General features: G+C 39.2%; 1 protein-coding gene across 15 annotated transcripts in view; it reads left to right on the forward strand.

The window, feature by feature from the left end:
• Positions 1-9,966, forward strand: part of ANK2 (ankyrin 2) — a 175,876-nt gene extending 165,910 nt beyond the window's left edge. For 12 of the 15 annotated variants that reach the window (XM_052683282.1, XM_052683269.1, XM_052683271.1 and 9 more), the window contains 5 exons: positions 1,845-1,928; positions 3,487-3,651; positions 5,494-5,676; positions 6,746-6,837; positions 7,723-9,966. In XM_052683282.1, coding sequence (XP_052539242.1) covers positions 1,845-1,928; positions 3,487-3,651; positions 5,494-5,676; positions 6,746-6,837; positions 7,723-7,906 — 708 coding nt within the window. In that variant the 3' untranslated portion in view covers positions 7,907-9,966. Of the gene's footprint in view, positions 1-1,301; positions 1,395-1,844; positions 1,929-3,486; positions 3,652-5,493; positions 5,677-6,745; positions 6,838-7,722 lie in introns of all 15 variants that reach the window. The other 3 variants (XM_052683268.1, XM_052683270.1, XM_052683275.1) reach the window with 1 other exon arrangement.
• Positions 9,967-17,470: the final 7,504 nt, after the last annotated feature.

The following is a 17,470-nucleotide window of genomic DNA, read 5'->3' on the forward strand; positions in this document are numbered from 1 at the left end:
TGAGAACATTTTAATCATTTAAATCCTTTGTATAGAGGTTTGAAAACAAAAGCAAAACCAAAATCCTGAAATCTGAACTGTAATTCAGATTTTGCTTCCCCTACCTGTCCTTTGGTGTGTGGCATTTATGCTACGCATGTGAGAAAGAATTACATGGTGCTTGTAAGACGTGCAGACACAGACCATATAGAAGTTAAAGCTGAAAAATATATGTAACAAGATAAAGTTACGTTAAAAGCTTAAGAAAGACAAGAGCATTGTGAAGAAAGTCATTGAAAGAATTGTAAACTTAGTGAGACGAAAAAAAGAATATGACAGCAGGATGTGCATTAGAGAAGACTAAAGATGTACTGGAAGAAAAGACCTTGCTGTTTATATAGCCTACAAGCAGTAAAAAGAGAGACAAAGGATGGAAGATAAAAACAAGAAGTATCTGAGGTAGGTCTGTCTGCGGCAGAAGAAGGAACATTCTTGCACATTTGGTTAGGAGAAGTCCAAGGGGAATAAAGGAGAGCATCTGCATGGCTTTCAGTGGAGAAATTATATTATTTGTCAGCTTCAGGTTTCTGCAGGAAAGGCTGCCCTCAACTATAACATACTCCTTATTCACTATCGTAATCTCCATCTCCCCCCAGTCTACACTGCCTCTTGCACCTTATTTATTCTCTCACTTATGCTTTTTATTGTTTATGCTTTCCGAGTATTTCTTTTCAATTTCTCTTTCTGTTTTCATCTCTTCATTTAAATTTTGAATTCTTTCCTGTGCAGGACACTCGCAACTAATTTTTCTTGGATCTCTCTGGTGCCAGAACTGTTGATGTATTATACTGTCTTATATTTAATACTGTTTAGTCTTACTGTCTATATACTGCGCTATGCACTTCTAAGGATGAAGGATTAAGAGGTTTTCATATGATTTTCTGTGCAATACAGAATCTGTATGCAATACACATGAATTCCAGAGATGGTGGTAGTAACACAGTCTAGTTCAACTCAGCCATGTCATGTGACATATTTCAGGTTTGTCTCTGGCAACCTTAAGAGCACCAAGACTACTAAGAGCATCTTACCATTAGTACCATACCTTCTTTTCAATATGCTAATGAATAGCTAACTTACAGTTAAGTGGCAAAGCTTCCCTCCAGTTCCTGTGTAAATGTTTCATAGGTTAAAGACAGTTAAGAGGCCAAAATCCTAAAAGCAAACATTTTGAGAAGATGATTTTAGATAAAAACAAGACAGAGCCTATAAGCACTGCTAATGCTGCATACAACAGAGCACTGTTTCCATGCTTCCAATAGGAGTTAGCAGAGGAGTTAGGTGAGCTGGAAACCAGCTCAGATGAGGACGAGATGGTAACTACCAGAGTCGTTCGTCGCCGGGTGATTATTCAGGTACTAAGTGTGGAATGACTGCATAAGCCAATGGTGACTAAGGCCAGGGTAACACCTTTAGGGGTGATGCTGACACAACCACTTGGCTGGTATTGCAACTGAAGCTGGAACGCTCCTGAATAATGCATGATCATTAGATAAATAATTCTAATACCTTTTCAAGAAAAGAGGATCATAGCAATACCTTCTCTAACACAACTCTAAATGCCATTAAACACTTCAGCAGGAGGACAAAGTCTTTATTCAGCCCAATCCACAACACCATCAACTAACACGTATTTGCCTGTTGTGGTACAGCTTTTCTTTGCATGTTTTTAGATACTTATTTGCAGAATAACAAATTCTAATATTTCTAAATTTTTGAATTCTAACTGATTTTAAAGTTGCTTATTTGAAAAAATTACCTGCATTAAGGCACTGCTTCATGAAAATTTGTTCTTTGTCATACAGGCCGATAGTATGCCTGAAATGCCACCAGAAACAGTCACAGAAGAACAATACACAGATGAACATGGCCACACAGTGGTAAAGAAGGTATTATCAGTTACACCCCTTGCTACCTTCTCACTGTCCTATAAAATGATGATAAATCCACCTATATCCCCAAATTTCTTCTGTGAAGGTACATCATTTTTATAAATTAAGCAAAAAGTACAACAGGAATTCTGTTCACGAGAGATTCCAAAATATGAGGATTTATTCTGGTTTACAAGATCATTGTGTTTTATAATTCATAACTTGATGTACTTTATTTTCTCACTTAAATCCATATAGACCTCAATTTATGAGAAAAAGTTTTCTAATAAAACAAACTACTGCAACAACAACAGAACCAAACAATTTTATCTAAGAGCATAAGTATACCCATATTAATGAAACTAATGGAAGGCTAGAACCACAAATCACCTAAACACAGACTTCAGCCCCTTGAAATTTGTACTCAGCTGTGCCCAGAGTTTCCTAATTGTGTAGCTGTACATACATACATACAGTTAAACTTTTCTCTGTTCTCTGTGCCATAAATGATTTGCGTGATTGCCTCATAAGTATTTTCAGAGCTTGCTTATAAAATTTAATTTTGAACAGAATGGAAATGGAATATGGATTTCTATACTCCTTGCTTTACCTAACAGTTCAGTGCTTAGACAATTGGTGTGGGACATGGCAAACTTCTCTGCAGTTTCCTAATAAAATATCATAGACACTCAGCTGGATAGTATCTCTCTAGAGGCTGTTTGAAATAATTTTAAAATAAAACAACCTGCTACACTCCCTCTTCCCCTCAGACAAATATTTCCAGGCTTAGGTGAGTATACTTTGACTTCATTCTTTTGGCTGCACCTGGCTGAGTCTGGGCAAGTATTACCTTCACCTCTTACACAAACAATCTGATCGACCTTCGTTTCAAATAAGCTGTTGGATAGAGCAAGATGTAACTGCTTAGTGCCATCTCATCAAAAGGGGTGGGGAAAATATGAGAATGTCCAGCTAAAGATGCATAGCTGCCCTCCTGAGAGATTTATCTCATCTGCAACCCTGTTTTTCTTTTCTGCTCCTCTTTGTGTGGTTTGACAACACCTAGCGTCAGATTAGGTCACTTAAGCAGGTTAATTGTAGGTCACTAGTGCAGAGCTAGTGTTGGTACTAGGATTGAATTATCACTGTAATGACCAAGTCACTCTATAGTTCTTGATACAGTACTTGATAGCTAAGCTCTTAGTTACACAAGCCTTTTCATTGGTGTTTTTATTGGTGTTAAGATACTTTTGAAAGTGACTACACCAATGCATGAGGTTTAAGTTACTGATACATTCTTTGCTTTGAAGATGCTAAACAAACAAAACAGTTTGAAAATGGCTTTTAGCAGTCGTGCAATTTGCAGACAATGTTCTGAGATGCTATACCGTTTTAGCAAGTCATTCTAATATGTATTGTTGTAAGTGTATTTGTATCTTCAATTCACTTGTGAAGTAAATTTATGGAATTTAAGGAAAAAAATGCCTTTTGACTAGAGCATGCTACTTAGAGAATAAGAATAAATTATCTGTTGCTGTTAATTCTTTTGGGACAAAGCTCTATTTCATTCCTTCAGGTAACTAGAAAGATCATCCGGCGATATGTTTCTCCAGATGGCACTGAAAAAGAAGACATCATTATGCAAGGAACGCCTCAAAAACCTGTCACAGTTGAAGAAGGAGATGGCTATTCCAAAGTTGTAAAACGAGTTGTGCTGAAGAGTGACAGTGAGCAGTCAGAGGTGAGATCTACTTTGCTTATCGTGGTACAAAAGTGCAGTAAACCTTGTAAGAGCACAAGTATCATTAGTATCATTTAGTATCATTGAATCATTTGCATTAGAAGGGTCTTTTAAAGATCATCTAGTCCAACTGCCTTATAATGAACAGGGACACTTACAACTCCATCAAGTACTCAGAGCCCCTCCAGCCTAAGCTTGAACAGGGAGTCCACCACCCTTACGAGCAACCTGTGCCACTGCCTCACCACCCTCACTGTAAAACATTTCTTCCTCATATCCAGTCTAAACCTTCCCTCTTTTAGTTTGGAGCTATTTCACTTTGTCCTGCCACCACAGATTCTGCCAAAGAGTCTGTCCCCTTCTTTCTTACAGCCCCTTCAGATACCTAAAGGCTGCTCTCAGGTCTCCCCAGAGCTGCCTACTTCTCCAAGCTGAACAGCCCCAGCTCTCTCAGCCTGTTCTAGTAAGGGAGTTCCATCACTGTGATCATTTTTGTGGCTCTCCTCTGGACACAGGTTCAGAGTGGCAATAGCATTCAGTTCTGGATGATTCTGAGAAGTTCTCTTGCAGATGAAAATGCCTCCAAAAAAAAAGAAAAGGATGGAGGAAGGGGACAGCTTTCTTTGAAAACAAGTCAAGATAGAAATTCTATAATTTATGGGAAATACTAATCTCAAAGAAAGCAGTTTTGTACTAAATTGACACATAGATAAATGGAAAATATTTGCTATTATGTCTCTTACTCTAATAAGGAAATTAGTGAATACTGAAGTTAAATGATCTGATATTCTCCAAATTTCTGCAACTAAGCCAGCCTATGACTATACCATTGCATTAGGTTTAAGTTACTGATACCTTCTTTGCTCTGAAGATTTTTGTTTTGCTAAACAAAAGGGTTACTTTTATGCAAATTGTTTCAAGGCCAGGTAGTTGGGGAAAAAAAAAAAAAACAAACACAACCTGAAAAGGTTCTCAGTTTATCTTCTCCTGCTTTAGATCACCATGCAGCCCTGTAGACACACTAGCACAGTTAAGGCAGCAACAGAGTGGCAGGAGCAAATAACAGGGGTTGATTTCAGTAGTACTGCAGTTGAAAGCAACATTTAACAAATGATCATTAGAAAAGCTAAGAATGTGACCAGTGTTCTCTTTCACTAGAGTTAATCATCATAATTAATTCCCTAGGAATTAGTAATTCCTTAGGACTAAGGTAACAGAAAAAGTAATTTATTTTAGTTAGCTTAGCATACTATAGAACTACTCCTTGTCCTGTGGATATAAACTAAATTTATATTTTGCCAAACAATCATATTTTTCACTTCCATCTGGTATTCTGAAATTTCAGTCTATGCTCCTGTGAGTTCCTTGGTTTATATAAGTGTTGGTCATCTCTCAGATTATGGTAACTTTATGATATGGACTGATACCAACACTACCTGAGTGAACACAGCAAGGATTTGCAGCAGGAGGCCCACTTGTTAACTGGTGTTATTCCAGTCACCTTGGAACAAACAAGCCAGTATAGCAGCCTGTGGTGTGGCAGAAGGCACCCTTAACCTAGTACAGGTTCCAGCAGTAGTTTTTTACCCTGTTAGCATAAAATTTCCCAATAGAACAAATTATTCAGGGCTATTCTTGCTGCCTGAACACGTACATATTTATAACATCTTTTCCAGAGTTATCAAAAAGGTAATAAAAATGTACACTGGTAATGTAGAAAGTAAAACATTTCTTGTTCTCTATGCAATGATTAAGAAACAATGGTAGAAGAACTAAAAGCTTAGCTAGCTAGTATCTGTTATGTAAATCATATCCAACCTGATCAATTTTCTAACCTTCCAGGTGACTTTGTCTGAACCTGGTGTTTTGCCCAGTGCCTCCAATTTCCAGTCTGAGCCAGTGGAAGGCCGCAAGGTCAGCAAAGTCATAAAGACTACTGTAGTGCAAGGAGAGAGAATGGAGAAACACCTGGGGGATGCGAGCTTAGCTACTGATCTTCCGTCAGCCAAAGAGGACTTTGAAGAGGTAAGAATACCTTTCTCATGTAACTATTAAACCAGGCCAGATTATTTCACTGAAAGTTTTGGTGGTGCAGTATCAAACCCAACCACTAAGTACAAACCTCGGTTGTTACACTTGACCATGTTATGAAAAGCTTTTATTTAAAAGATTATATATTTACGGGTAGAGTCTACAATTACAGAATTAACTGTGAAACATTAAGATTCCTGGAAAAATAGAAAATGAAAGCAATCCGTGGAGGATTTAAGTTGATGGAAACGTTTTGTGTGGTTACTCTTCAAGCTTTAAGTTCATTCACACATTACCCCTTACGTTGCTGATTTTGGTAATCAACGCTGTTAATTCTACTCTCCAGATAAACTGCTGTATCACAACTACTACTTCTTTTGTCCATGAAGAAATTGCTACCAAGCTAATTAGCACCTTTTTTTTTGTACTTCTGATCAGGTTAAACATTTCAGTAATAGAAAAGTGCAGGAAGATGGCAAGAGCCAAAAGCTGTTATGCCCAGAACAAAGAAAAACCCACATCCAGCCAAAAGGAAATAAAAATGCTGCCTTTCTAATTTTTTATTTTATTTTCTGTGAAGTATTAGTAACAAGATACTTGCTGAAACACCTTGCCAAACTCAATTCCCTGTTTCTTCCATTTCAGAAGTATCCCCCATCTATTTCTGTGCATGTCTGTCTATTTATTGCTAGCTCTCAGAGCAGGCAGCTCAGACAGACAGGTAGAAAGCATATAACAGCATGAATATTTCCTGCAACAGGAAGGGGTTGCTGTATCAATTGTTGTAAGCAGATGATGTAGTGCTCCAAGGCCCTGATTTGAACATTCTCAAACTTGAAAAAAAAAAAAAAAAAAAAAAAGTTCTAAGACATACTTCAGTAAAACTCTCAAAAGTGTGAAACTATCCTACAGAAGAAATTGTTACCAATCTGTACAGAGGAAAAGTTGTAAGGAGTTCACCATTCAGCTTTGATTGTATGAGGTACTCAAGCATGAAGAACAATTACTTTCTGTCCTAGCTTTCTGTCTATGTTTTAATTGGAAGTTTATGTTTTAATTTGAGGCTTTGAGCTATACAGGTAACCAAATTAAAATCCAACTCCCTGCGTTAGTAGAAAAGGAGATCATGAAAGAGGATGGATCAATTATTAAAAGGTTTGGCTTGGCATGGCAGTGAACTGCTACCAGAAAAAAATTAACAAACTCACTCTGAACGTAAGCGAATTTAAGTGTGCCTGAAGTGAAGCCACTGACAGCACGTGACTATTTATTTGTGAAGCTACTAAACGTTAGTACTAACACTGTGTTACAGGAAGGGAAGTGTGCACTAGGAAGGCCTTGCAAATAGTTGAAAGTGCTCAGTAAAAAAAAAAAGGATGTGGTGGCTTGGCAAGAGTATTTGGCTTCCCATGGTCCTCTCTCAAGGACTCTGATCAGAAAGCAGGCTTTTGGTAAAAGCTAACAGAGACATGCATTTGCCTAGATCTGGAAGAGGCTCAGTGACATTTATGGTTCTGGCTAGCAGAGCAAAGCTATTTCCAATGGGGTAAGAGAATGAACAGTGAAAAGAGTGTAAGTCACTAGATTGCCACAAATACAGTTTTATTGACTTAAAGAAGACTTGCATGCATTCAAGAAATTGTTAGCTTAAGAAGCTGAAAATACCATGAAGGAGCTTTAAGTATAGGACAACTTTGTAAGTTAATGTTAAATACAGCAAGGAGGGACATCCTGTGCGAATGTCTTGTGTTGCATATCCCTGTACTACAGAACATTTTTGCTGAGCATCTACAACTGTATGCTTAATAAGCATGAAGAAATGAGCCGCTTACATTATGAAAGCCAGTTAAAGCTGTGGTGTGTGTTCTATTCAGAATGAATAAAGGACATCTGACCTTAGTTTAAATTGCCAGCTACAATTACTCTGATTTCACTTATAAACAACAGCAAAAAACCCCTAAGCCTCCAGCTGTAGGGGAGCATGTTTTAAAGCCTTCAGAAACTACGGGCTACAAATGTTTTCTCGTTCTCTTTCTTCAGGACAACACTAAGTAAAGCCAGCACACAGAAGAGGACTGTGATGAAGGATCGGTATGGAAAACATGTTCACATAGAAGAGCTGGATGACACACCAGAAGCACTACCACAGGATGACCTCCAGCATGACCTTCAGCAGCTTCTTAGACACTTCTGCAAAGAGGATTGGAAACAAGATGCAAAATAAGAAGCTGTCACCCCTCAACAACAATATGTCCATCCAGTACACAGCATTCATCTTTTCTAGGTGTAGACATTATGACCTACGTAATCACTGGAAGACACTGCCATTTCTACTTGTGCAGATGCAGTGAATTCATTTTCTCCCCTGTATTTGATTTTGGGTTTTTGTTATTTTTTACCCTGTAAGCTAATTTGTGACCAAAGATAGCATCCTTCATTTGGGATGATTTATCCACCGAATTGTCGTCTTTGTGCTGTACTGGGACCTTGTCAGCATCGCCACTTGTTGCCGGTCCTTTGCTTCTGCACTAGCTTCACAAAACTGCATTTGTCAAGCCAACTTCATCTACAGGCCTCTTCAAGTGACTATGTACAGACACCATGAAAAAAGGGAGTTAATATGTAAACTGTATATAGCAAGAGTATTTGGACTTACTTATGAGACCGCAGAAAACACACTGCCTACGAATACTATTAGTGTCGTGGATTACAAGGTTTGTTGACACTGGTGAACAATGGAAAAAGTAACATTAACATGATCAACTGCGAACACTGAGGAGGAAGCACTGCAGATCTACTGCATCCATAAGACTTCCAGTTTAGGGATCTATTGTTATAGTTAAAGGCTCTAAGAGTCAGGCTAAAAACCTGGAAATTCAGCTGTTCTCATGAAGTAAGAGCTGATGGTGGCCACCGATACTTTTAAGACCTTTGGACAGCCACTTCAAGATTTCCAGAAAAGAAAAAAAATAATTAAAAATATCCAATTAGGTAACCAACTTGCTAGCAGCTATATCTATGGCACATTTGCATACGGTATTAAAATCTTTTAGATCTGGACATGTGGCAGGGTGTATTAAACAATTATAACTACAGTAGTTTCCTGTTTTCATCACTGCTTTAGCAAACCACATTGTCCTACTGGCCACTGCACTGTAGATAACTATGGGAGAAAGACTTACACTATATGAAAAGAATAATTAATTCACCATGTTTTAATCAAGACTGCCTCTTATCAGATACATGCATGTGGCATTTGAAGGTCAAAACCAAACCTCCTGTAATTGTGTCAACCTACTCTAGCCCTCCAAGCACTGAGCGAGCAGTTTTTATCTTTCAAATATTTTTTAAAGAGAAAGTGCTCACTATCCTCGAAAGCCAGTTTCTGTTCATATTTTGTTACCTATCTATATATAATATATATTTCTAAATCTACCCTCTGAAAAAATCACGATAGCATGTATGCACTTTTACTTTAAAAAAGGGAACAAAGACCTGCCATATTTGGTATTCTATACCTTAACATTTAAAGGTGAGCACTCTGCAGCATTTTAGAATATATTACACCTGCAAACACACTAAAGGTTTTTGAACAGCTGTTCGATTTTTTTTTTAATAGCATACTCAAGAACAGATTAAAAACAAATACTCTCCCTTAAGATTAATGCTTTTTCCAAGCTTACCTGGCCTTCTATGATTATGGTTTGGGTTTGTGACTCACTCAGTGCTCAGAATAAGGAAAGGCACTTCTCATTAAAGTACCGATGCCAAAAGCATGAGCACAGCTTGGGAGCTGAGGCTTCCTGCAGACAAAGCAACCTGAGGTGCCATGCTAACACTTTTTTTGGCAGGCAGGCAGAAAAAAAAAAGTGTTTTGGCAGCCAAAATGAATGAGACCCTTGATGAAACATTTCATGATACATCGATGGCTTTCTTATTGTCAAAGCACAGGATGATCTTCAAAAATGGGGCTCTAAAGAAATGCATTTCTGTTGTGTTATTTGCGGTGCAGATGATGTTCTGTGTAACAACATAATGGTTATTCACCTCTTATTTTGATTTTTTTGCTGTGTTATCAAAGAACTTGAATACTGTGAGAAGAAGTGAATTTTAAGTTGATGAATCAGCATCTTGTTCCCATGGTGATAACACTAATTGAATATATCTATGAGGGCATGTATTAGTTAAAAATTAAAAAAAAACAAATACAACACTAACAATACATAGCTGCAATGTGTACAATGGCTGATTTAACTAAATAAAAATGTACAAGTGTTAAATGTAGCAACAACGGCTCATTCTCTTTTACTGCCAACGCACCACAAAAGGACCAGCATATACATATTTAGGTACCTTAAATGAACTATCATAATTATAACTCCTCTGTATCCAGATCTTTATGATCTTTTAAATTATGCTGTTCAGCAATGAGTAAGTAAAAGTCCCTATTAACAGTCAGACACATGTTGTGCTGTTTTTCATTTATTTATTTTTTTTAAATCATTAACTCTTTTCCAAGAGCTATGCAAGATTTTCCTTCAAATGCAAGCTATATTATAGCCGGTTACTTTTCCAATAGCCACAAGTATTCTATACTACTCACAAGAGTCTCTCTCAAGCAAAGGAAAGGTAGACAGCATTATAAATCTGTACTAATTTCCATGCTTGCAGCTGATCCCTGCAGCACAGGAGCCCACTCTAGGGCAGCACTGTGCCTGCTATTCATTTACTCACATTCTGCCTGCATGGTTCCCCAAAAACCAGCTAAGCTCAGTTCTCTGACTGACAGCCTCTCACACCAGAAACATCATCTGTGTAAGCAGTTTCTGTACATGCCCTTAAAGGTTCACAATTCTAGTTACGTGCCTAATCCACAGGCTTTTGTCCTGACTTTTTTCCCCACTTTTTTTTTCTCCCCCTTTCTTTCCCCTGTGAAACAGTAAATTTAAAAAAAAAAAAAAAAAAAGGGGGCAAACAACAAAGAGAAACTACAAAAACACAGTACTGCTCCCACCCCCTCCTGCCAAAAAAACAAAACCCAACCCACCACAACACTTACTTCATTGCAGCAGCAGGACATTAGCTTGAGATAAAAAGACAAGCACTAGAGTTACACCATTATTTCAAGAGGTGAAAATGAATTTTTCCATGCAGGGCTATTAAATACACTAACTGCAGCAGATAAAAAAAGCTTTATTTCTTCCACATCTGCCTATTAGACCACATATCAGTTGCACAAGCAGTGTAAAGGCAGTGGGGACATTACACATGAACACAGGTGGGCTTCAGCACAGACCACAGCTGTGCACCACTCCATGTCCATGTGAACACAAATGGTCCCTGCTCTGTGTCCTGTCCTGCATCATTTTGTTACCATGGGGCTGCACAGGTGGTGGTGGGGACATGGAACAGGGGTAGGCCAGTATTGTTAAAATATTTGTAAAATTACACCCAAGCAGCTCTAGCTTCACTTTATCAGCACTTTTTAAGTAGAAACCACTTCGATTCTGGCCACTTCTGGTAAATAATATCTGAAAGCAAACAGCTGTTCACGTTTGTTTAAAAAAAAAAAAAAAGAAAACAGAAGTCACCAAATCCAATGACTAGCTTTGTGCCTGTATGAACTGGTGAGTGGCATCAACAATGTGGATAACTTATTTCCCCTCTCTCCTCTTTAAGAGATAGGGCAGACTTCATTTCTGTAAATGAAAAATACAGCATCTACCATTTACCTTAAAATGGAGTATTTTTGTAAAGAACAAGTTTTTTAGTCAGACTGTAAAGCTCTGCAAACCAGCTTTAAAATATCAACTCTACTAGCACAGCCCCTGTGTTATTTCCTACTCCCCAGCAAGCTCTGAAAGAGGACTGTATCTAAGACCCTAAAATACATAAGTAGAACATTTTAAGACCTCTGATCAACCTGGAGCAAGCTGCTGCTGGTTGTAACAACATACAGAACACAGAGCAATGTGCCAACTACGATGGCTGCCTTATACTGATTACGTTGTATACCATATCAACAAAATGAGGATAAACTCATATTTACATAGCATGCCACGCATCTGCCCAGTGATATTTAATTGACATGGAATCATAGAATCACTCAGGTTAGAAAAGACCTTAAAGATCATTGAGTCCAACCACAATGTAACCATACTACCCTAATTCTAACAACCCTCTGCTAAATCATATCCCTGAGCACCACATCCAAATGGCTTTTAAACACATCCAGGGATGGTGAATCAACCACCTCCCAGAGGAGCCTATTCCAGTGCTTCACAACCTCTTCTGTAAAAAGTGTTCCCTGATATCCAACCTAAACTTACCCCAATGCAACTTGAGGCCATTTCCACTCATCCTGTCACCAGTGAGAAGAGACCAACCCTGCTCTCGCTGTAAGCACCTTTCAGATAATGGAACAGAGCAATAAGGTCTCCCCTCAGCCTCCTTTTCCCCCACACTAAGCAGCCCCAGTTTCTTCAGTCTCTCCTCATAGGGCATGTGTCCTTTTCTGTACGGAGATGCCCAGAAGCCCAGTACTGAACACAGTTCTTGAGGTGAAGCTTTGCCAATGCCAAGTACAGGGACAGAATTACTTCCCTAGTCCTGCTCACCACACCATTCCCGATACAAGACAAGATGCCATTGGCTTTCTTGGCCACCCATACAAGGAAGTAGAGCTCACAGAGAGGATTTTAGGGTGTTTTTGAAGTTATGTGAGCTACAACCCACACCTTTACTATGAGCCAGAAGAGCCATGCAAAACTGAACAGACATACAGCTAACAACTCATTGCATACAGCATAAATAGTGAGCTCTTTCAAGTACAAAATACAGACTCGACGCCCCATAGTATATAATTTCAGGCCTTCAACAGTGAGCAACTTAAATGAACAACTTATTCCCCTCAGGGAATCAATACAAATACCATCTTCAACTGTATCACCACCTGACAGTCTTTTCCAAAGTAATCACCCTACCTTCCAGCTAGCAGTTTTTGCTATTGCTGTAAACACGTTAACACAGAACATATACAATAGCATTTGTGAAGAAACCTAAGCCAGAACATTTTGACAGGTCTCAAAATAGCTAATGAAGAGCAGATAAGCTGTTGTGAGGTGGTTGGGTTTTTTTTGTTTGCTTTGCTTCACTTTTGGCCAAAGAAACATCCACACATTTTTCACTCCCTTGCACAGATTGGTTTTGTCTCCAGAGGTCTAAGCCGCCTTCTTTTTGGCAGTGAAGGGAGCAACAAGCATAACCTACACCAGCTTTTCCCATCACTTCTGCCTCTCCCTCCTATGAGTGGAAGAGGAATTAATACCAAAGAGACTGTCAAATACTGTTTGTTTTAATGACATCCCCACAGAAACAGGGAGTAAAACAACCTATTCTGGAATATATTCCTGAACCTTTGCAAGGATACTAAGAATATCATTCACTCTGCATACACGCTTCAGGGCTAGGAAGACCAGAGCTGTGCCTAGAACTGAACTAAAAACACTTGCACAGCAACAACCAGATAGAATAAAACAACCATCACACAACAGCCACCAACCTGACGTCATTTACTCCATTAGAATTAAGACATTTCCAAGTCACTGAATGTCTAATGAAGCCATGAGCTTTTTGAGTTCCGTGACTGACACCCCTGTCCATCTAAATGGTTTTCAGTTTCACACCATGAAATCAATTGTTCTCTTGGTCAGTCTTACACTCTTAGTGAGGAATCTTATGCTGATTTCTCTACTGACAAAATCAATACCTCAGTTATCATTATGTGAACCCAAACAGAGCTGTTGCCACACTCCATGTAATTATTGTGTATGAAATCTAAAAATGGCATACTATTCAAATAAACTGAAACACCAGCATTTACTACCAACTGCAGTATGTCAGAACATAAGGTGGGCTTAAAAGCAGCTCAACTGCATTGCTCCACAATAGCTTTTACTGATCTAATATGCTTGTAGTATTAAATACAGACTTCTCTGAGAATGTATCACATTCTGTCTGCCTAAGAGATAAAGAGCCAATAAGGATGTTTGGAGGTATCAAAAAGTATCAATAAAGATAATTTTATCAGAAACTCCTTCAAGCTCTGCATCTTTGAGAAACTAGATGCTGCCTAGCTGCTTGATGGTATAAGACAATACCTACCTCTAAGCCACTGCATCATCCAGTTGTTCCTCATCTCAGAAATAGGCATCTGAGAGCAGAAACTAATCCTTTCCCTTAGTTTTGTTGATGTGACAGGGCCTATAGTTTTACATGAATTAAATGGAAGCGGGCTATAAGGTGCTGACAACCCCTTTCTAGCATCCCGACTCTGCTAAGTAGTAATATACAACTTTCTCTCTGGCAGAGAAATCAGACCCACACATAGCAAGCTATTGCTCCCATCTGCTGAGTTCTGCAGCCATTTTATACACAGGAGGAGAAGGAAGGTGCCTTGCTGGTGAGCAGCAAGCAGGGCTCTAGGCAGCAATAGGCTGGGCCTTGCTGCATGAACTTCAATACAAGAGGACGCAACAGCCACCACATTACAGAAAAACGCTCATTCATGTTTCAAGCTATGCTAAAACTACCTGGCCACTGCATTTGGCAGAAGAAAGATTAGAGTAACAGAGATACCCCAGGCCTGCCTATTGTCATGCTACCAGCACAAGAGCAGTGCTTCACAGCAGCAGATGCAGGTCCCAAATGATACCTCCCTCTTGCTCAAACTAGAAGAGACTTCAGGTGCATTTTCATTTTTAGTTGTTTCTTTCATACAACTGGGTAAATACATCTCCATTGACCCGAGATGACAATGGATGCTCAGCCAAGACCGAGGGGAAAACAGCACCTGATGGCCAAGGTTTGGTCTTGGCTCAAATTTTCCCTTCAAGACAGAACAAGAGGAAGAAGTAATCTTTCCCCTCTGAGTTTTAGACAGTTAAACAGAGAATAGCAGGATTATGTCACTGACAGTAGCAGTGCTTTTGAAGAGGACATGCCAAAGGATATCTCAGAGAGAACTGACTGACTGGCACAGGAGAGAAGAGAGTGAATGGAAGCAAAAACCTGAGTAACTAAAACAGTATCTGGCGTTCAGGGCAGGAAAAACCCACAGCACTGGAGAGACTCAAGATGTCACCTCCTTTTCTTATTTTTTGTGTTCTAGCAGCACATCTGCCCTCCAGTCAGATTAGACACAGTCTGTTAGTTAAGGCCTGTTTAAAGATGCTGTAGAAATAAATGCAATAACCATAGAGCCCTGCTTCAGAAGGTCAGCACAGTTATGTGCTTGATACAGCACCAAGCAATTTTTTTTTCTTCTTCTGTCATTCATATCAAGAGACACAGGCTGTACCCAGTCTTCCCTACTCTGCAGGATGTGTCTGAACTCTCCAAATAGGAGTAAAATGTGAAGAGAAAGAGATACAAAGAAATATATGATCCAAAATTTTCAAGGAATAATTATTCTTTGAAATAATGCAAATATATGGAGTCAGTCCCAGCTCAATTTGTTTGTATAATTACCTATATTTTGCATGAGAAATTAAAAAATAACAAACAAGATACAACACAGCAACAGGCAAAACCCAACAACTTACAATCATACAATCACAAAGGTTAGAAAAGATCCCTAAGATCACCTTGCCCAACCATCCACCTACCAACAATACTGCCCACTACCCACGTCCCTAAGCACCACATCTCTGTGGTTCTTGAATACCTCCAGCAATTAAGACTTCACCACCTCCCTGGCTGCCTGTGCCAGTGCCCAACCACTCTTTTGGAGAAGTTTTTCCCTAATATCTAACCCAAGCTTCCTTTAGAGATTGCACTAATCAGTAGATCTGAGCAATCAAGAACGAAATAAAACAAAACATCACAAAAAAAAAAAAAAAAAAAATCAAAACACAAACAAGTAAACAAGCAACAACAACAACAAAAAAGCAGCCAACAGAATCATGTCACAGCAAACTGAACACAGTGAAAAGAACCAGGAGCACGTGAGGAAAATGCATCTTCCTCTTGATGCTGGCTGACAGGTTGCAGCCATTGCAGGAGCAGAGCACTGCCAGCGCTCTTTGGTCAGAAGATTTACATTACCACCTGCAGAGAGCCCCACGTGCTACATCCAGAAATGGGAAAAATTAAATGAAGTTTATAAAGGTCAGCTGAGCTATTCTGAAATCAGAATTGGCCTTTTGCTAACAGCAGCTGACAGCACACTGCTTCTTAATAGCCACTAGAGTGCAGCAAATCATCAGCTTTTAAAAAGAATAGCCACAATCAAGAACCTCCATTTTTACAAACACCAGTATTAGCAAGAAAACCAAATTTTGATTAAAATCCAAAAATGAAATGTATTTGCCCTTCTATTTACATGTTAGATGGTTAACCCCAGGAAAGGTTTTAAAGATCAGACACTTGTCTGATCCCTCAAGCAGAGGCCTGGCCCAAGCAGATCGAGTCCCACTGTATACTTCAGGTTCTGTATCAGGCCAGGCTCCCTGCAGTGACTGACATTCTTTACCTCAAATGATTTTTGGTGACTGAGGATAGCTGCTTTTTATTCCTAACCTGTTTTGAGTTGCACAAAGCAATAGGAATGCAGGTGCTTACCAAGAATTCTGGTCTAATAAAATTCTTGTCTCTCTCCCCTCTCTCTCCTCTTTAAGTAGCAATCATTAAAAATTAATTAGGCTTGAGAACCATTGATGTGCTCAGAGTAGAACATGGATGGTATTCACTTAGCCTTGTTCCTCAGGAAGCTAAGCAGTGAACAGATAGAATTCTGTTCTCATCCATGAGCTCAGAGCAAGACTCAAGTATTACAAAGACATCTACTTTTACTTTCTACAGTAATGAAGCCCTTCACAAAGGGTATCATCACCAAGTCCAACAGAACAGGAAAATAATTGCAAAGAATTGGCTGCTTATATTTGATGAGACCACGGTGATGGAGTGATGCCACAGAGGAATGGGAAATACCAAGCATCACTGCTGTTTTCAAGGAGGACAAGGAAGGGGATCTGGGGAAGTACTGATTAGCTTCATTTTGGGAAGGTACTGGAGCAAGTAATCCTGCAGCAAGTAGTCCAAACAGGAAGGACAAGAAAGTGACAGCAAATAGGCAGTGTAGATTTTGGAATGGGAAATCTGGCTTAACTAGCCTGATAGCGTTCTACAGCAAGAATACTGGCTCAGTGGAAGAGGAGAAGGCAATAGAAGATGTTCCTTTTAAGTAAGGGTTAAGAGAAACATTCTCATTTAAAAACTGAAGTATCAGGTAGATAAATGAACAGCGAGTCAGACAGAAAACTAGTTGCAAGCCTTTGAACCTGTCAATTCAATCAGCAATATGAAGTCCAACTAGAAACCAGTCACTAGTGCTGTCCACCAGGGGTTAATACTATATAACAGTTTCACTGATATCTGGATGATGGGCCATTTTGCTAACTATCATCAGCAAACTTGCAGATGATATGAAATCTGGAAGACTAGTAGTATTTCAGATGGTTGTGCTGCCATTCAGAGGGATCTCAACAAACTAGAGAAGAGGGCCAACAGGCACCTCCAAAAATGGAAATGCAAAGTCCTGCTCCTGGCCAGGAATAACATCTCCCTTCACCCTTCCCCAGCAGTACATAGTAGGGACCAACTAGCTGGACACAAGCTTTGCAGGAAAGGATCTGGGATTCCTGGTGGATATAAGCTAACCATAAACCAGCAAAAAAAACTCATTAAACTCAGAAAGCACTTTGCATTGCCCTACTGAATTCTTAAAGCA

The sequence above is a fragment of the Tympanuchus pallidicinctus genome, unplaced genomic scaffold, assembly GCF_026119805.1.
Source record: "Tympanuchus pallidicinctus isolate F22 unplaced genomic scaffold, pur_lepc_1.0 scaffold2, whole genome shotgun sequence".
Classification (NCBI taxonomy): domain Eukaryota; kingdom Metazoa; phylum Chordata; class Aves; order Galliformes; family Phasianidae; genus Tympanuchus; species Tympanuchus pallidicinctus.